The following is a 21,025-nucleotide window of genomic DNA, read 5'->3' as shown; positions in this document are numbered from 1 at the left end:
AGTGTAGTAAGTTATAAGGTCTTGTTAATTCTACCTTCTAACTATCTCATAAAACAGCCCAATCCTTTCCTGACCATTCTCCCACCATTAAACAAAATCACTGTCATCTTTTCATAACTAGCCTACTTTGACTGCTTCTTCCCTTCTAGTCTCTCTCATCCTAACTCCTCCTCTATACTGTTACCAAAGTAATCTTTTAAGACTCTAACCTGTTGTGTCCTCCCCTTCTTAGAATCCTTCCCTGGCCTTTTAGCCTCCAGGATCAAGTCCAGACTCCTTCATTCAGTTTGACTGACCACAGATTGTAACAGACATAGCCTCCTTTCTTATGGGTTCATTCCCTGCTCTGCACCACTCTGGCCACCCTGAATTCTGTGTGGTTTCTTGATTAAGCTTTGATTTCACTCATCCTTTAAGGCCTTGAAACGCCCATCAGGAAATGGTTTATGGAGAATGGCTTAGCTAGCCCCTCCATAGGGTGGTCTGCATCCATCAGCAATGATACTGATGTGGGCAGCACCAGCATGGGAAATAGGTGAGATCCTGCTCTGTAGGAAAAAAAATCATACTCAAAATGTTAGGCACTAAAAAGGAGGCTCCCCTGGATGGGGCAGCAAGAGATGAAGGACACATATACCTTCCTAGCTAGAAGCAGGGAAAACTGTTGCCACATACCTGGTGCCCAGCTACTCAACTATGAGCAAACTAATGGATCATCCTCATCATATGCCAGCCTTATACACAGTCCCTCCCCTTTTGACCACCCAACCCAGAGCGGAGAGAGATAACAAATAGAATTCTATCCCTCCAGGCCTGTCCTTTTGCATAATTCCAGATGGCACCATAGACACAGAATATTCAAAATATAATATCATCATGGCTTCCCTGTATGCTCTAGGCAGGTAAGTGTTAGGATAACCAGTTCTAGAAGACCTGTGAAGGGGCACAGGACAGCCCAGGGGTATGCAAAGTTGGCAAAGGAAGTACATATGTTAGATACATGGCTGAGTCTGGAAGAATGCTCCTTGCCCTGAACAGCTGAGCAGAGGGAGTCCAAATGGCTGCACACAATGGCTTTCTAACCTGCTGGGATCTCAAGCCTTGCTCTGGATCCTTCACACATACCTGGAACTGCACCAGCACAGCAGAAAACCTTCCCAGCCAGGAAATCCTTTCTCTCTCCAAAGAGAAGCAACTGGAGGCAGGGCCTACTGTCCTGTGAGGTAGGCATTTGCCTCTCAGCCCCATCTGTCCAGAAAGCACCCTGTGAATTCACAAATCTCTTTGTGTAACTGACATTATTCAGCAGTTAGATCTCCCTGAATCTTGTCAGCTCCCAGACCTACATGTTTAAATCCCTCACCTTTGGCCCTCTAGGAGGGGAAGAATGGGTCAGGGGCAGCTGGACCAAAACTTGTAAGGAATCTTTATACCTAGAAGATTATGTGTTCAGAAAAATGAAAACTGAAAAACCCGATCTACTCAGTAAGGAGAGACAAAAGGGAAAGAGTTAAGAAAGAGACTGAAACCTTTTTACTTAAAACATCTATTGTGTACCCTAGTACCATATTAGGTACTCACATTTGTCATTCCATGTAATCCTTAAATAGCTCCATGTGGTAACCCCATTTTACAGATGATGAAACTGAGACTTTGAGCTTTTATGGCAGTTCTGGGTGAACCAGAATTCCATCATATCTAGCCGACCAACTTCAGTGCCTTTATGCTTTACTATGACAGGTTATGTAAGGATTTAGCTACACATCTCTGAACCTCAGGGAAAGAGCTGTATTATGATACAAAATTGAGAGTCATTGAGGAATAGGAGACAACCAATGCCCAGAGCATAGACAGACAGAACAGCTGAGAACAGAGTCAAGGGCTTAAGATAGAGTCCCACAGAGCTCTGACATTCCATGCTCAAGAGGCCTGTGCCTGTGAGCAGCAAAGAGATCCAGAAGGAGCCCGGTACCTGAAAGTGAGGGTTCAGAAAGCTTACATGGCTAGGCCCAGTACAGTGGAAGGATCAAGGAAAACAGCAATTTGCTCTTCGGATTTTTTGACATGAGGATCACCTTGACCTTATGGAGAATCTTTCTGTAGTGGAATGGAAAACTTCATACAGTAGATGGAGTGTGAACAAATGCGCTTATTTCAGTGAAATTTGCTACGAAGGAGAAAGCCCAAATGGCAGCTTGCAAGGGAATGAAAATTAATGAAGTTTGTTTTCTTGAAGTGTGTGTGTGTGGTGTGTGTGTGTGTATACACACACGTGCACATACACCAGCCAGTACTAGGGCTTGAACTCAGGGACTGGATATTGTCATTCAGCGTTTTTGCTCAAGTCTAGCATTCTACCACTTGAGCCACAGCTCCCCTTCCAGCTTTTTGATGGCTAACTGGAGATAAGAGTCCCATAGACTTTCCTGCTTTGGCTGACTTTAGATAAAAAGTCTTCAAAACTCAGCCGCTTGAGTAGCTAGGATTATAAGCATGAGCCACCAGATTGTTTCTCTGAATAACTGAAAGAAATATTTGGAGACCACTTCCCACATTTCACCTATCCCTTAAATTTTCTGAGGCCCAATGAAGAGAATTAATTGATGGCAAACACTCAGGCCTTCCCAATATGCAAACCTCTCCACTGGGTTCTACAAGCTTGTTAAGGGGAAGGAATTTTCCTTTGATTTTTCCCATACCCTCTGCTCCCCTCTCCTCTTCCAAATCTCATTAGGAAGTCAAATTAAGAAGACTACATGCAGCCAAGTTTTATTTTTCAGAAACAGTCCCGCCCCTCCTCCTAGCACCCACGGATTGAGGTTAATGGGATTCCAGGCCCCCTCGGCCCACTGGAAAGCCAGGGTGACCTACTTTGCAAGGTCCTGCCCGTTGAAACTGACTTGTTTTTCAATGATCTCCATCTTTATCCCCAGCACCACTTCTCAAAGGACAGCCATGAATGAACAAATTAGTAGCCGACTTGTTTAGCTCAATAAATCAAGCTGTAGCTCCGACAGTCCAGCCTGCAGGTAAAGACAGGAAAGACAAATTCTAAGCAAAACCCACATCCTTCACCAGTTCCTTCAGCACCTAAGTGGAAAATGCCCAGGTTTCCTGCAAATCAATTCTGAATTTCTGTTACCCAGGTCCTCTAGTGTAGTCTAACTGCTAAGAATTGCTGTAACTTTTAAAGATAATCATTCTGTCATACAATGAATCCTGAAAAGAACCACAGACCACCCTTAAATTATTCCTACCCACTGTGCTTAGTTAACATGTGTTAGACGAATGGTTGTGTTTGTGTGGACAGTGGAATAGAGACATGGTCACCTTCTCCAGAATTCCAAAGCCACAGATCCTCAGGAGATCAGAGGCATCTTTCTCTTAAATCAGAGCTGGAAGTTCCCAGCACTTGCCCAGGTACATAGATGTACTCAGGACCATAAAGAAGACATATCTTGGACTGGAGGCGCAGGTGGATCAAAGATCCCTGTGGACCTACAGTACTACACACATCCTGATTCACGTTTTCCAACATTACAGGCACCTCACCCAAACCTTTCCCCACCAACCAGAACTTAAGGTCAGTGAATGACTTGGGCGCTCCCTTGTGGCTGAATTGAGTTTCTGCAACTTCAAAAAATGGATTATTCAGAGAAAAAGAGAAACAGAAAGCAACCTGTGAATAGTTTAGGAAAATCCCACCAGAATCTCCCTGGCGTGGATCTATCATTTAAACAGAAAGAATAAATCTTCAGGTGGAGCTTAAACATCCTTTCTACCACTTTGCTTCTGTGGGGTTTTGAGTTTTGCCTGGAAAAGTAGCATGAGAAGCAATGAGCCTTTATCAAATCCATGGCTTGCCAGTCACAAGCAGCATTTTCCCCACAGTAAAATTGTGGGATATGTACGATGTCCTCACTTTTCAGACTAGTAAATGCCAAGAACAGTGAAATGAAAGTTCCTCTCACACAGGTATTAAATGGCTGAACCAAAACTCAAGACACTGGCTCTGTCCCAGTATCCTGCATTTCTTCCCTACACCCTGCCCACTGCCTCACGGGGGTATAAAAGGAAACATTTCTACATGTCCTCATTTATATTTTAATTTTTCTGATATGACTTGCCTGTTTATAACCTCGTTGGGATTATGGACTTTTTCTTAATGTTTTGGAATACCTGTATAGATACTCTTTAGTTACCCTTGACCAAGGTATTTTTGCTAACACCTGACAATTTTTCTACAGTGTAGATGTAAGTTGAGCTCTCTTGACCCAAGTGCTTGAGACTAGAGTGCTGTGGTTTGTATCTTCAGTATCCCCCAAAGATCCCTATGGTAAAGGCCTGGTTGCCAGCCTGTGGACCTGTAAGAGGTGGTAGACCTTTAGAAGATGGGAGGCCTTACTGGAAGGTTAGACCCTCAGAAGTATCTCCTAGAGGATACTAGACCTAGCCTCTTTTTTTCTGTTTCTTGGATTCCATGAGGTAAGCATCTTCCTCTGTCCTGCGTTCCTGCCATGATTCTCTGTGCTTGCATAGGCCCAAAGCAACAGGGCCAGGAAGCCAGGGCTAAAACCTTGAAAGTTATTTATCATAGTTATTTTGAAACTATGACGGACCGACTAACACAAGAGGTGTTTGGGAATTCTGGGTTTAGTTGTCTGTTTTGTCAGTTGTGGATCTTGAACTCGGCCTGGGCTCTGTCCCTGGGCCTTTTTATACTCAAGGCTGGTGCTGCTCTAGTACTTGAGCCACAGCACCACTTCCAGTTTTGGAGTAGTTAATTGGAAGAGTCTCAAGGGAACTTTTCTGCCCTGGCTGGCTTCAAACTGCCATCCTCAGATCTCAGCCTCCTGAGAAGCTAGGATTACAGGTGTGAGCCACTGGCACCCAGCTATTTCTGAAAATTTTATGCCTCATATATACTTCATATGAATCCACAAGAAACTTTATTCAAGTTCTTTTGTGTACTGGTACTGTGGTTTGAATTCAGGGCCTCATGCTTTCACTTGAATCTCTAGCTCATAACTGGTGCTCTATTGAGCCACATCCAGACTAGCATTTTGCTTTGGAAACTGAGTGTCATAGACTTTTCTGCCTAGACTGATTTTACACCTCATTCCTCTTGTCTCGGCCTCCTCAATAGCAAGGATTATAACCGTGAGCCACCAGTGCCAGAGTTATGCAATATTTTTAATGCACCTACATTTTGCCTCTTCTATGATGTCTGGGTGAAGATTTCCACTTGTGGTATCCAGTTGATGCTCAAAAAGTTTAAGATGTTGGATTTCTCGATTAGGGATATTAATTATGTGGTTTTTATGTATATGTTTTAACTGTATTTATTATCTGGTGTGTGTGTGTGTGTGTGTGTGTGTGTGTGTGTGTGTGTGTGTGTGTTACTGAAGCTTGAACTGAAAGCCTACACTCTTGGCTTTTTCACTCAAGGCTGAGTAAACCACCCCTTCAGTCATTCCTCTACTTTGGGCTTTTGCTAGTTAATTAGAGATGTGAGTCTCATAGACTTTCCTGCCTTAAGTAGCTATGATTATATCTGGATGTTTTCTATTTGACTCTAGATTTATTGTTTTGTGTATGACATCAGATGAGTCTGATATTTTCTTCATTTCTAGTGTAATTAATTTAGACCAACCTCATTTAGTTTCACTAACTTGGGCATACTATTTTGTGTAAGTCCTTACTTGTAGTTTCTGGAGTCTTCAATTTGTGCCATGAACTTATATTTCTGTTTTAACTTGTATATCATACTATTTTGACTACCATGCTTTATCATATATTCTAGTATGTGTTGTGGCTAGATCAACTCTCCTTGCTTGAAAACTGATTCAAATTTAAGTTGCAAGTGGAATAAAATGAAACCAAATTAGCAACACATCTTGGAAGACATGGCATATAAAAATGCATAAATAAGAACTTTTCTTATAGTTTGAGCAAATTGAAGAACTCCAGTCCTATCTAGCATTTCCTAAAGAAAGTTAGTTTAATAGAATTTTTATTAAAAAATAAAAGTATTTGATTTCAATTAAATTTGGAGCTAAAGAAGTATAAGAGCTCTACATTCATTTCCTTAGATTAATTCATTTACTTTTTAGATATTTGAAGAGGACACATTGCAAGCCTTAGCATGACCCATATTCCATTGGTAGAAAAAGGAGAAGACAGACATTAAACAAGAAGTTCCTAGGATTCTGGGTACCAACGGGCTCACACCTGTTATCCTAGCTACTCAAGTGGCTGAGATCTGAGGATCACGGTTCAAAGCCAGCCCAGGAAGGAAAGTCCATGAGATCTTATCTCCAGTTAACCAGCAAGAAGCCAGAAGTGGAGCTGTGTTTCAAGTGGTGGAATGTCAGCCTTGAGTGGTAAAGCTAAGGGACAGCACACAGGCTCTGAGTTCAAGCCCCAGTACTAACAACAAAAAAAGTAGTAGTGGTGGTGGTGGTGGTGATAGTGGTGGTAGTTGATGAAGATGTGGTTGTTGTTGATGTTGTTGTTGCTGCTGCTGCAAGAAAAGGATATGCTCAAATGCTATGTGAAGGTAGAATAAGTGACGGAAGTCAGGAAACACTTCTTGCAGGAAGCATTACATCAGCTGGGGGTCAGGGAGAAATTCTCTAGTTCAGGATAAGAGAAAGGATGAAGGCATGCCTAAAGATTCTACAAACTGTCCCTAGACCTTAGAGGTTCAAAGTTGCCTTGCCACCCATCACTGGGTCAGGCATTTTTTGCTGCTCCTTTACCCCTGGAAACCTTTACCAGGCTCTGGAGTTCACCTCTCTGGTGCTACAGACTTGGCTGTAACATATTGGTCCAAATGGGTTTACTGAGAATGGTTTCCACAGGCCTTGTTCTCAAATGGTTATGAGCTAGACAAAGGTCAGGATGATTTGATGAGGTGGAATTGCGTTGGTTTCTCAAGTTCCTCAGTAGAGATGTTTTTGTCGCCTTATGTTGTCACTGTGAAATAGTGTCACCCATAAGGTACAGGTGTAAAGTAGAGGATGTGATTGACTAACCTGGCCCAGAATCACAACTTATGGAAAAAGGAAGGCAATGGAGGGGGCCATTGTTCTCTGGCAATGGAAGAGGTCTGCGTCTAAGGGAGTGCTTTTCTGAGGGCTAAGGCAAGCTGGGAAATAAAAGCAGCTCTGCTGGATGTTCTTGCCTGACAGGAGAGACAGGCCTGGGCCATGTTTCACGAGTCTATCGGTGAGCAGTGCCACAGCTCCAAGACTGCAATCTTTTTAGAACCCGGCCCTTAAAGAAGCCGCTGAACACTGGCCTACATTCCAAAAAAGTACACACATGGGGACAGGAAAGAAAATCTCCCAACCTATGGCAGGCTAAATTGAATAACAGACTGTGTCGGCGTAGCGATTCAGCAGTTTGTAAAGTCTTCCTTAAAAAGCATCTGATGTACCCTGGTGTAGGTATTGTTAGATGGAGACAATGAGACTCACAGAATGAAACAATGCTCAAGATCTGCAGCTAGGAAGGAGTACAAGTTGCCATCAGAATTCCATCTGTTCAGTCAGCCCGTCGGGGGTACTGGGATGCAGCTGTGAGAGGTGAGTTCCAGCCCTCAATGAGCTCCCAGCCTAGCAGGGTACGCAGAACAGAGAGGAAGCAGTTACAGTCACTGGCTACAGCAACCCGCAGTGTGTGACAGACCAAGGGCTCTTGCCAGCAGGTCAGAAAGGCAGCACGTGAGCTGAGGCTAGAAGAATGAGTAGAAAAGTGATTATTGGTGCACTTGAAGTACATAATGGTCACTTGCAGGGGTATTTGTCCCTCACCCCCATGTCCCTAAACTTAGCAAGTCCCAGGAGTTACCAAGGTTGCTGGTCCAACGGCCAAAATTTCCATCACACTTCTCTTTGCTGGCCTGCCCAGCTGGACCCAGGAAACTTCTGGAGAACCTGCTGGTCCTCCTCTTCTCTCCTGAAGGTTCTTGTGGACCTGCTGGTGCCCACGCCAGACTCCTCCTCCACTCTGTGCAGGCTGCATTTTGAGGTCTACTGAGGAAAGCCTCTCCTTCCCTCTCCTTTGCCATCTCCACCCAACCCTACCATGCTGCTGTCAATCACAGCAGAGCTAAGGACCCTTTGTCCAAAGTGCTTGGGACACAGGTGGCTCCAATTTCCCATTCCTTTGGATTTTGTAGTATTTGCATATTCATAATATGCTATCTTTGGAATTAAGCCCTATTCTAAGCATGAAACTCCACTGTTTCATACGAACATTATAACAGCCTGTAAGTAATTTTTGTACAGTATTTTTTAAAACAATTTTGTGCCTAAATGAAGTTTCATGGTGTGGGACTTTTTCCACTTGTGGCATCAGAATGTTTTGGAGTTTGGAGCCTTTCAGATTTTGAATTTTCAAAATAGGATTATGCAACCTATAATAGTAAAAAGAATACAGATGCCATTCATTGGCATCTGTAATTCTTTAGCGCAGACACACTTGATCCCCATTTTAGAGATTTGGAACATTGAGCTACAGAAAGGTTTAGTCATTTGTCCAAGAATGCACACAGGTGGTGCCAGGACCCACTCCACAGCTTTCCCTCCTCTTCTGCTTACTGTTTGGTCCCATCTTCCAACAGAACCCAATGATGTAGTTCACCGGACTGGGCAGGTTAGGACAACAGAAGCAACTGGTCCAGATAGAAGGCACAGGCGTTCCCAAACAGCTGAGCAGGGCAGCTGCCAGCTGGACTGAACAGGCCAGTTGGTCCGCAGCCGAGGGTTCCCAATAATTAGCAGCCTGGGGTATAGAATCATGCTGAGCTGCCTTTAAGCCTCAGCCCTTCTCACTTGTGTCTCCAAGTTCACTCATATCTCTGTGCCCTCTCATTGCCTCTATACAAAACATGTTAATTCTGCCCACAGGATTGTTATGGAATAACACAGGATGGCCACTAAAAGTGTGCTGAGTGACTAGGGCTCTTCTTTTCCCAGCCTCTTTGGTGGACCATCACCGTATAGCTCATGCAGCTGACTACTGCCGAGCCCTTCTCTCAATCCAAGGAGATGGAGGGCAAGGAGCAGCCTTGTAGTTGTAGACTTGGAAAGTCATTCCAAGCAGCTGGAGCTGGTCAGCCAAAGGCGAACCAGCTCTGAGTCAGTGAGTGCACCCTCATCTCAGGCAGGGTCTTGCCACAGGTGGCCTCTGGGGGGGGGGGAGGGACAGAGGCAAGAGGGGATCTCCGTCTGAGGCACAAAGGAATGCTCAAGAGTCAAAGGGACCAAGAGAATTTAGAAGTTGATGGAAAGAACACTGACCTTGAAGTAATATGTGCTTCAGTTATGGTTTCTGTTTTGCAATTTAACTTTGTATTATATGACCCTCCTGAGCACCAGTCTCCTCATCCCCCCTATATATTTTAATCAACAATCTGTAACCATTATAGATTAGATGGGAATGTGTAAGTGAAGGCTTGGTACATTGTTAAGCACTTTTATCGTATAGTTCATCTCCCATTCGACACAGCTGGGAGCACACAGAGCACTGTATTTGTTCATTCACTTTTTCAAAACTATTTGCAGAGCCAGACACCAGTGGCTCACCTCCTGTAATCAATGCTAGCTACTTAGGAGGGACAGAATCCAGAAGATTACACTTTGAAGCCAGCCTGGGCAGAAAAGTCTTCAAAATTCCATTTCCAAAAAAAAGGCAAAAAGCTACACTGGAGGTGTGGCTTCAGTGGTAGAGCACCAGCTAAGCAAACAAGTTCAGTGAGCGTGTGAGGCCCCACCACCACCAGTATAATATGTATTAGGTAAGTATATGTGTATACATATACATATTTACATATAAATGTATTCTAGGTATATATATATATATATATATATATATATATATTCTGAGTATTCCCTGTTCTAGGCACTGGGAATAAAGCCATGCATGAAGTACACAAAAAACCTGCTTTCCAGAGCTTACACTCCAGTGAGAGATGCTCAGTAAACAGTTAAACAAAGCAGTAATACCAATGCAGTGGCAACACTAAAAAAGAACAGAGTGACAGCACAGGGCTCTCCTCATGTTTGTCCCACTGAAGAGAGGAGAGAAATGAGTGTAGACAGCAATGGCTGGTTTACTGCCTCCTCTCTGCCCCTCATCCTCCATCCCCATCTGGGCAGATGGCTCCCAACTATGTACCCCAGCCTCCTATAATGTAAGACCTTTGTATTTGCTTTCCAGGAGAGCAGCACCCTCGGCTGAATTTTCAGTGGACAGGACACGCCACCTAATGTCCTTCCTGACCATGATGGGCCCCAGTCCCGACTGGAATGTGGGTTTATCTGCAGAGGATCTGTGCACCAAGGAGTGTGGCTGGGTCCAGAAGGTAGTGCAAGACCTGATTCCCTGGGATGCAGGCACTGACAGCGGCGTGTCCTACGAGGTAGGTGTGTGCCTGTAGTGGTACTGGAAAACTTCCCAAGCACTTTCTTGTACCCAGCCTTGTTCTGTCTCAGAACAGGGACATAGGGCAAGTCTGACTCAACACTGTCCTAAAAGAACTTAGTCCATCAGGGATGTCAAGCATGGTCTCATCAATCCACACAATGACTCTAGCTCTAGGAAGTATCACACAGTGACCAAGAGATAGGGACAAAAATCTGCTAAAAAACAGAGTCACAGGTAAGCAGGGGGCAGCGTGCTACAGACCCAGACACAAAGGCAGACAGCAGCTGGGGGGGGGGGGGGGGGTTGTGTAAGACTGGGCCAGATCAAAGAGCTAAGGAGTTTATTTTGTCCTGAACAGGGCATTTTTTTTATATGTTGATAGTCAGCATATCAGACCAAAATCAAAATTTGGAGTCATCAATACCAATGGAAGAACAGTCTAGAACAGGCATCAGCATGCTATGGTTTTCAAAACAGATCTAACGTATACCCTGAGTCTTTTGTTTTGTTTTTTTGGTTCCAGTCATGGGCCCTGAACTCTGGGCCTGGGCGCTGTCCCTCAGCTCTTCAGCTCAAGGCTAGTGCTCTACCACTTGAGCCACAGTGCCACTTCTGGCTTTTTTTCTTTTTGCTTATGTGGTGCTGAGGAATCGAACCCAGGGCTTCATGCATTCAAGGCAAGCGCTCTACCACTGAGCCACCTTCCCAGCCCCTGAGTCTTAGTTTTTAAAGCCAGCTAATACCTAATTTCCTATCTTCTGGGGCTGCTTTTCCACTATACTGGCTGAACTGAGTAGTGTTGTCACAAATGACTCACAGAGGCCCAAATGACTCACAGAGCCTAAAATATTTGCCATCTGATCTATTATAAAGTTTGCCGCCTGGTGCAACAGAAAGAAGCATGGATTTGGGCCACACCAGCTCTGCCATTTCAGAGCTGTGATGACCTCTCTAAAACTTGGCTTCTACATCTGAGCACATATGAAAGAATTATAATGCCTCGAACTATAAATTTCCAAGCACAGCACATGGCATGAGTTCTATAAATATAGCTACACTTGCTAAGTTGCCATCAGAGTGAGGCTTTGGGATCAATCTCCAGCACTACAAGAACAACAGAAAGCATATCAGTTTGTGTTTTGATCCATATAACAAATTATAGCTTTTACATTTCCCACTTTCTACATTTTTGGTTTTTTCTGCAGTCACCAAACAAACCTACAATTCCCCAGGAGAAAATTCGGCCCCTGACCAGTCTGGACCATCCTCAGAGTCCTTTCTACGATCCAGAGGGCGGATCAATCACTCAAGTAGCCAGAGTTGTCATCGAGAGAATTGCTCGGAAGGTACTGGGTTCAAATCTACCCAGGAAGACTAAGAAGACTCCTTTTGCTTTAAAATCATAGGGTCCCTCACACCTTGGGATATGGAAGTCCTGACCCTCCTAGAGTTTTTAGTATGTAAACTACTTCCTAAGATGTAAATGAGCAAAAGGAACTCAGTAGTGAGGCCCACTGCTCAAAAACTGATTTGATCAAGATAAATTTCATCAGGATTCCACGTCTGCCATGACCAGAATCCCTGCCTAGACAACCTTGACCTTGATTTCTTGCATTTCTTTCAGTCAGGTTGCAAATGTTGGCCCAGAACCCCCTACACATTCCCTTCTCTCTTTGGTGTGAGCCCTCCAAGTAAAATTCCTTTTACAGGGAGAACAATGCAATATTGTGCCCGACAATGTCGATGATATTGTAGCTGACCTGGCTCCAGAAGAGAAAGATGAAGGTATGCTGTTCTTTGTTGCAGGTGGCAATATAAATTGACATGATCTTTTGGGAAAGCAACCCTGCAAAAACGTTAAGAACCATCAAGAGTCACAGCCTTTGATTTGCTAGAGCATGTGCTTAATTTGCCCCAGGCAAATAAAAAACAAGGCCACCAAGTATCAGGTGACAGATGCTTGCTATGACATCAGTAGGACTGATAGTAAAGATATGTTAGAAGATACATTTTAACAGTATCAGTCCTTTGAAATTACTACAAAAATGGAACTGTGTACATGGACCAAGGAGTCACGTGCCCATCTAGCAAGTGCAAGGCCCTGAGTTTAAACCCTAATGCCACCAAAACGTGACCATGAAAATAGAATTCTGTAGGCTTATTCAGTCCACTTGTTTTAATGTTCACATTGGCACATGAGCAGGCACAGATGTGTTCACTTCCTCTGCAAGGACAGAGATCCAGATCTATAGTCATAAGTTACAAGAGACAGAGCCATAGTTCATAATAACAGAATTGTGAGGACTTACGGGATAAAGCATGTAAGCTTCTTAAAACAATGCTAGCTCAGCAAACATCTACTGCCCTTGCTGTTACCATGGCAACCGTGTATGAGGCCACAGGGCCTCACACTTCCTAAAATTGTCTAGGAACTTCCTACACACAGGTGGAAAGATGTCTGCCAAGGTGAGGGATGGTAACTAGTGATGAAAAGATGTATGGAAAGGAAGAAACTGTTCCTAGGGTTCATCAACAGGATGTTGAAGTCGAATTTTTTCTGTGTATGCTAGTACTAGTGTCTCAAGTTCTTGCTCAGCTTTATTTGCTCAAGGCTGGTGTTTTACCACTTGAGACACACTTGGAACTTCCAGGCCTTTTCTGGGTAATTGGAGGTAAGATCACTGTTCTGTCCAGGCTGGCTTTGAACCATGATCCTCAGCTCTCAGCCTTAAACAGAATCTCTTCAAGGGAGGGGGATTGCTGCTGCCACCCCTAGGCTCACAAAGGCCAGCCTAGCAGCAAGGCCTGCCTTGTCTGGGGAAAAGGCCAGCTGTGACTTCTATAGTCCCCAGGACAAACATGTCAAATACTCTTTACAGATGACACCCCTGAAACCTGCATCTACTCCAATTGGTCCCCATGGTCGGCCTGCAGCTCCTCCACCTGTGACAAAGGGAAGAGGATGAGGCAGCGCATGCTGAAGGCACAGCTGGACCTCAGTGTCCCTTGTCCCGACACCCAAGACTTCCAGCCGTGCATGGGCCCTGGCTGCAGTGACGAAGGTAAGAGACGAGCTGACAGCTTTGGAAGGAGGTGCGCCATCTTCCACATGGGCAGGCCAGGCCCCTGGAGGGATCAACTTGATCCAAGTTGTCAGTGAGTTCCAACTGGAAAAACCCTCCTTCTACATCACGAGGCATCTGAATACAGAATATGCTTTATCACAAGAATTTCTGAGGCTGGCCTCTTCCCTCCTCAGCCCTGGAATGAAATATATACATAAACTGCATAACCAACAAACATTAAGTCTTATAGCAAATTACAAGTAACAAGTAGCCAGCTTCTGGGCCTTAACTCCAAACCCTTTTTAAGCAGCTCATGAACAGATTGGCAGAGATTGTATCTCAATCTTTTGTCCTGAAATTGTCATTCATGGTCCCTCATTAGTATTCCATCTTAGCCTGAGTTAGGGAATGCTTCATGCTAGGACTTCAAGCTGATTCAAAAAATTCTCCCAGTGCTCAAAGGTCAAGCTTGATCTACAGGCCTAGAATGCCTCCGTTATGATGGCTCAGATTTGGAGATTGCACAATGCTGACTGCTGCACAAAGGCCTGTTTCCCAGGACATGCCTCCTTTCTCTGCCTAGTCGGATCTGTTCTCTGGCTCTGTTCTTCCACTCTTGGAAGCTTGAGGCTTTTTTGGGGGGATGGGAGTGAGGCGCAGACTAGACTGGTGCACTGCAGGAAGAAAACCATTTCCAAATGGAAAATAACTGAAGAAGGCTTTCCCTACTGCAGGCCATTTCCAGCTGCAGATTGAAATGCCTATAAGGGCTGTAGTTTGTTTATTGCTTATCCTTCCAAAAAAGGACCGCTTTGGGGAGAAATAAACACTTCTATACACACACACATACATACACATATGTATATATGTGTGTATAATACATATGTGTATTTCCTATGAACAGGAAGTGTGAGTGACTGATCAATGTTGAAGGCTTATTTCTTTGGGGTTGGCAAACTAAATCCTGCCATGAGATTGAGATCTTTTCTCAGAAGACAGTGCTACCTGGTTCCCTGGACTTCTTATTTTTAATACCTGGAATCTCTATCAAGTGCATTTTGCTCCCCTGTAAAGCTAGAGCCAACACTCACCATACACTGTCCTTAGGAATGACATTTTTCTGGACTGGGGAACTTGCAGCTTTACACCATAACTCAAGTATGAACTTGTACCATGCCTTTGACTTACATGTCCTTCCAAAAGAACTTTCTGCATTAATGGAGATGTTCCACATTGGTACTCTCAAAGACAGTCACTATGCAAACAGGGCTGAGAACTTAAAACACTAATAACTGAGGTGAATGCTTTATTTACTGGTCTTAGATACAATTTAGACCATATGATTAGATGGCTTATCTTAAAATATATGCAGACCAGACTAGATGTTGTGTGCAAATAAAAACATTCTTTTACTCATCTTTTAAATGTGTTTTTCTGAAATGGAAAGTAATGCCACGTGCAGCTGGAAAAGCATTTCCTCCTAGAGAACAGTTCCTGGCTTAAAGATACAGACTTGGATGTTTGAGTCCACCAGCTAGGTCCCCCGAAGGCCAGCAGGTTCCTGTGGGTGGGAGGGTCCATTGGCATGTCCAGTGGGCATCTATCTACCCACCACTGAGCACCTGCTGGGTGCCTTGCAGATGGCTCCACTTGTACCATGTCCGAGTGGATCACCTGGTCACCCTGCAGCATCTCCTGTGGCATGGGCATGCGGTCCCGGGAGAGGTACGTGAAGCAGTTCCCAGAGGACGGCTCTGTGTGCACACTGCCCACCGAGGAGACGGAGAAGTGCACGGTCAATGAGGAGTGCTGTGAGTGAAGGGACCAGGCAGGGGCTGATGGGGGGCGGGGGAAAGGGGCGTAGATTCCCAAGGCCGTCAGTGTGACTATGAACTCCCCGCCCTGCCTAGCCCCCAGCAGCTGTCTGATGACGGAGTGGGGAGAGTGGGATGAGTGCAGCGCCACCTGTGGGATGGGCATGAAGAAGCGGCACCGCATGGTCAAGATGAGCCCAGCTGATGGTTCTATGTGCAAGGCGGAGACATCCCAGGCTGAGAAGTGCATGATGCCTGAGTGCCGTGAGTGGGCGTGGGGGGTAGGCTTTGGCAGAGGACTTCAGGCCTGGTAAAAACAACAAACTCCCCAGCACCCTGTATCACCACAGGGTTAGAGGCTCAACAGTACAGGAAAGCCCGGCCCACTGTCCTGTCAGGAGTAAAGTGCACTAGCACACAAAAAATACAAAATTCTAGGAATTTCAGTCCAAACGCAGCCTTGAACATATCCTTTATTTCGTGACTTGGGGAAGGGTGTTCATCTAAAGTGAGTCCCACTCAGACCTTCAGTACTGTTGCAACTGGACGCTTTTATGCTAAGATTACTGACTTCATCTGGGGTTGGGCCATTACCACCAACTAGGCGGAGGGGGGATAAGAAAAGTAGCTCTAGGAACCACTTCTTGTTCCAGAGAATTCAGTCTTATTTGAACCCATGGGCCAGAGCAGGGGGCAAAAAAGCAAAGGAACTATTCTCAGTGGCATATCTGGCTCTTGACCTAGACACCATCCCATGCTTGTTGTCTCCCTGGTCGGAGTGGAGCGACTGCAGTGTGAGCTGTGGGAAGGGTATGCGGACCCGGCAGCGGATGCTCAAATCTCTGGCAGAATTGGGAGACTGTAATGAGGAGCTGGAGCAGGTGGAGAAGTGCATGCTACCTGAGTGCCGTAAGTCCTGGGTCCCCTCTCCTCCCAAGTTCCTCAAGTCAGGAAGATCTCCTCTTGTTCCCTACCGGCCCAGTGCTGTGACCAGACTGCTAGAAAGAATATGGGGCTTGGGTCTCCAGATTGACAAAGTTATTTAAACTCTTCAATCTCATTACTAACTGCAAAATCCAGAAACTGCAAGTGGTTGTCAGCTTTACGTGGGAGATATACATGAAACACGCAGCCCAGGACAACTACCCTTAGTCCTTGACATCGCCACATCCTGTTATGGGTCTGTCTGAGCCTTTTAATTCTCTTCCTCCTCTCCCTACAACCATTTTATTTTTACTCTTGACCAGAAACTGGACATTAAGTCAATGTCTTGCACTGTAATACGAAGACAGCAAGGAAACAGCCAAGTTTTCAAAAGGTTGCTGCCCACCAAAAACCTCTGGGTCAGTTATTTTGATGATGTGAGACTAACAGTTTTTCTGGCCAGTCTTCCAAGAGAGCTCACTTTTCTTTAGCTTGGAACAGGGCAGGCGTGCCTACTTGCTTGCTATGATTTGTTTTCTGACCTCTTTTTTATTGCATATTTGCAATCTTTTCATCTTCCCTCCCCTTGTTAGTATTCAAGCTGGCTGCCTAGTTTAGATCCTAGCTCTGTCCCTGCTGGGCCGTATAACCTTCAGTAGATCACTTATCCCAGGTCCTCCATTTCCTCATCCATTAAATAGTAAGAGACACTTCCTAGGTTTGTCTGATAAAACCTAGTAACTGTTCAAACCAAGTTTGAACACAGTATCTGGGAGGTAAAGGCCTTAACTGATAGCCTCCCTGACAGCTCCTGAGCTATTTTAGACTTAGCCAGGTGTACAGTTAATTCAGGTCATGGATTAGGGACCCAGAGCCTCCAATGGCATCAGTTACCAATTCATACAAAAGTCTTTATGTCAACAGGGCTTAATGAAAGAACATCTACTGAGTACTTTCTGGGCTGGGAACAGTAGTCCATTTAATCATCACAAGCTAATGAGAAAAATACCATCATCCCCATTCTGCAGATAAGAAAACTATCTTAGTTCCCAGATGGAATAAAAGGCTGAAAACTGTTAAAATGACTTCCTAGATCAGCCCAGCCTCTGGCTTTGCAAATCACTTCCCTCTTATGTCAACATCCCGACAATCAGATCAATGTATTATTTCCCCTTCACGTGTGTGAGGTGCCAGCTTAGTGAGAATTTATGCAATCTAGTGCCAGGATAAGCTATAAACTCCTCATCATCCCCTTCCCTACTGAATTTCCTATTTCTGGCTTTTGTGATTCTCTCACAAACTGCCACATATCAGACACAGAATGACAGAAGCCCAGAGCCCTTGACATTGCAATATGCCTGCTAACTTTTCTCTAAAGGTCAGACAGCACAAGGCCTGGTAGATTTGCTCTGAATATCTCAGGTCAACAGACTGGGAGGCTGGGCTTTGCCACCGAAAGCTGAGTGGTCAGTGTTTAGAGCTCAGAGAAGCTCTGAGCACACTTCAAAGGCTTCGAATGCCTTCTTCAGTGGAGAAGTTGTAGAGAAAGAATTCAGGTCAAGAGCTGGCACCAGTTCTGCCTCTGCTGTTTACTGTGTGGCCTGGATGCCATCATTCTGCCTCTTAGACCTCATTCCTTATCAAAATGCCCTCCATATGCTTACAACAGGTAGCTGTTCTAAGCAAATGACATTATCTTGTTCTAGTCCTGAGATACACTCATGCTCATCTGTGTCTTGCCAGCCATTGACTGTGAACTCACTGAGTGGTCCCAGTGGTCAGAATGTAACAAGTCATGTGGGAAAGGTCACATGATTCGAACCCGTATGATCCAAATGGAACCTCAATTCGGAGGTGCACCCTGTCCAGAGACTGTACAGAGAAAGAAATGCCGCATCCGGAAGTGCCTTAGAAATCCATCCATCCAGAAGCTACGCTGGAGGGAGGCCCGAGAGAGCCGGCGGAGTGAGCAGCTGAGGGAGGACTCCGATGGGGAGCAGTTCCCAGGTAAGGCTGCCTTGCAGACCTGCACTGAGCTCAGTAAAAAAAGGAGTAGGGATATGGTCTTCAGACCCCAGTTTGATTCTTCACACACAAGACTTTAAGAAAGCATAATTTATAAAGAAGATAATGGGAGGAGGTTCTTTATCAAAGAAACGTTAAGAGAACAAAATTACCTGCCAAAAGTATAAATTTTCAAACAAAATTGTCTAATTCCTTTCCTTATTTTACATCTGTAAAAACCAGAAGTCTTACTTAACCTTGCTCAAAATCAGTTATGACTTTCTAGTCCCATCCACTCTTTGCAAAAGGAGGTTATAAATGGCATGGATAGGTCAGAATCACTTAGAGAATGTTATTGGGAACCTCTCAAAGTATCCATTTTAAGGGTGTGGCTCTGACAAGACAGCGCTGGCATATATGGCTTCAGTGTTAGCACAAAGTTTACCAACGTTATCTGCCTTGATCTTACTTCATCATACATGGAACCAACCTGGAAAATCAGTCATTACTGTACCAATAAAACAAACAGAGCAAGTGCAAAAGGACCTGTGGAATGAGTGTCTTACAGTAGCTACAGTTTAAGAAGGACTAGAGCAGGTAAAATTAGACTGTAGGGAGTTTTCCAGTGAGCAAAATATAATCTACCTAGCAGAAATACACAAGGCACAGAAATGCCAAATAGCGTATGTACAAACAGATGAAATGGAGCAGAGACAAGAAAGGGAGGAGAGACCAAACCATAAAGGCCACAGGGGCCTACTGAGGATCTTGAGCCCAATTCTGTGAAGGTCTTAGGCCAATAGACCTATGTTGAATGGTTTGAAGAAGAGAGGAACAGGATAGTTTTGTTTAGGACCAGAACCTTTCTGGAATCCCTACTTAAGGCTACACTGCTGATTAAACTGACCTAAGCCAAGAGTGCAATGGCATAGGCAAATAAATACAATTCGAAGGTCCAGGGTTACATCTTAGTTACAGACCTTAGGATGGTCTTTAGATTCCCAAAAGGGTTTTTTTTCGTTTGTTTTTTAAAAGGCAACCATGTAACAGGTTTAGTTGTAGCTGTTTCTGGTCTGTTGTTGTGATTGTGAACTCATCAGAGCTCGCTTTGCTGGTGCTCTGCCACTTGTGCCATGCCTCCAGACAGATGTTTTGGGAGCTATTTTGGAAATGGGAGTTTGACAGACTTTCCTGCCCAGATTGTCTTCAAACCCTAGTCCTCTAGATCTTAGCCTCCTGAGTAGCTACCACTACAGTCATAAGCCACTAGCATTGCTTAAATTTTTTATTATTTTTTAAAGCATAGTTCAAATTACTCCCTTTTACCTCAACTAAGGATGATGAGAGAAAGGAACAGATGTGAAAAGCTACCCAGCAGTTCACTGTTCTTTGTTGCAAGGCACAATGGCTCAAGCCTGTATTCCTAGCTACTTGGGAGGTAGAGAAGGCAAGCCCAAGTTTAAAAATAAAAATACACAAGACTCCATCTCCACCAGTGCCTGGCCACAATGACATGTCCCTGTCATGACATGTACCCAGCTACACAGAAGCACAAATAGGAGGATCACAGTCATCAAATGAGACCCTATCTCAAATACAAGTAATACAAATGGGCTGGTGACTCAAGTGGCAAGAGTATCTGCCTAGCAAGTACTAGATTGAGTTCAAAACCTTATTACCAAAATCTATAGATATATGTATCAGTTGCAGGTCCCCAACCAGTGCAGGGATCTCTTAAGGCCAACTCTATGCCAAGTATAGCTTCTCCATGAGACTATAGTATGGCAGATACCTAATGCACAGACCTAAACACAACAGGTTCTCAACAGAAACACACAACTACCTCTGGTAGGCTATCCAAAATCACACACACAATTATGGAATGGACTAAGCTTTTCTCATACCATGTGTCTGCTCATGTTCCAGTGGCAAAGATAAATACCCACACCTAACTTTAAAATGCAGAGAAACAGACTGGCCCTTGACAAAAAACTGCCAAGTATTAAGAGGGGGGGGGAGGCAGTCTACTACTACATATAAGCCAACAGACTCTGACCATGAATTATTTCAATACATCATTACATACGGGCCCAGAGGAGAAGCCCAGACAATATGACAATTTTGCTAGAGTTCAGCATTCCTATTCTGCTGGTCCTAACCTTAATGCATGTATTTTCAGGCTGTAGGATGCGCCCATGGACGGCCTGGTCAGAGTGCACCAAACTGTGTGGAGGTGGGATTCAAGAACGCTACATGACTGTGAAGAAGAGGTTCAAAAGCTCTCAGTTTTCTAGCTGCAAAGACAAGAAGGAGATCAGAGCATGCAATGTCCACCCCTGTTAGCAAGGGTCCAAATTCCCCAGGGCTGCGCTCTTCCAGATTCCACAGTCACCAATGGTTGGATTGTTTGCTTGTTTAAGATGATTTAAATTGTGTCCACTAGTTTTCATTTTGCAGTGTGGTTTGCCCAATAGTCTCATGGGTACCAGAGCCGTCGTGTCTGAATACTTCTTGGTGGCTAGAGGCCAAGTGGGGCTTCCTTGCCCTCAGCTGCACAACAGTGAGTAGTGTCCGTCACTTTGTAGTAAACTGAAGCTTGTCCCTGTGGAGACTCCACCTAGCCAAGCAAGACAGATTCTGGCCTCATCCATACAGAGGTCTCTGTGTCTGGGTGCAGCAAGTAGAAAACACACCCATCAGATACAGAGAACAGATTTCCTTTTCTCCTCTTTGGCCTATCCACTTTCAGAAAACTTTTCATTTAGTAAAACTTTTGTTCTCTTA

At 44.6% G+C, this 21,025-nt stretch overlaps 1 protein-coding gene across 1 annotated transcript in view; it reads left to right on the top strand.

The window, feature by feature from the left end:
* The window catches only part of Spon1 (spondin 1, extracellular matrix protein), a 261,972-nt gene extending 240,947 nt beyond the window's left edge, over positions 1–21,025 (top strand). The window contains exons 8-16 of the mRNA XM_013034153.1: positions 10,228–10,429; positions 11,640–11,780; positions 12,144–12,219; positions 13,314–13,496; positions 15,140–15,310; positions 15,410–15,577; positions 16,058–16,222; positions 17,981–18,244; positions 20,421–21,025. Coding sequence (XP_012889607.1) covers positions 10,228–10,429; positions 11,640–11,780; positions 12,144–12,219; positions 13,314–13,496; positions 15,140–15,310; positions 15,410–15,577; positions 16,058–16,222; positions 17,981–18,244; positions 20,421–20,584 — 1,534 coding nt within the window. The 3' untranslated portion in view covers positions 20,585–21,025. The remainder of the gene's footprint in view (positions 1–10,227; positions 10,430–11,639; positions 11,781–12,143; positions 12,220–13,313; positions 13,497–15,139; positions 15,311–15,409; positions 15,578–16,057; positions 16,223–17,980; positions 18,245–20,420) is intronic.

This window comes from Dipodomys ordii, unplaced genomic scaffold (genome assembly GCF_000151885.1).
Source record: "Dipodomys ordii isolate 6190 unplaced genomic scaffold, Dord_2.0 Scaffold183, whole genome shotgun sequence".
Classification (NCBI taxonomy): domain Eukaryota; kingdom Metazoa; phylum Chordata; class Mammalia; order Rodentia; family Heteromyidae; genus Dipodomys; species Dipodomys ordii.
Note: the sequence above shows the minus strand (reverse complement) of the source record. Positions and strands in the feature narration are given on the sequence as shown.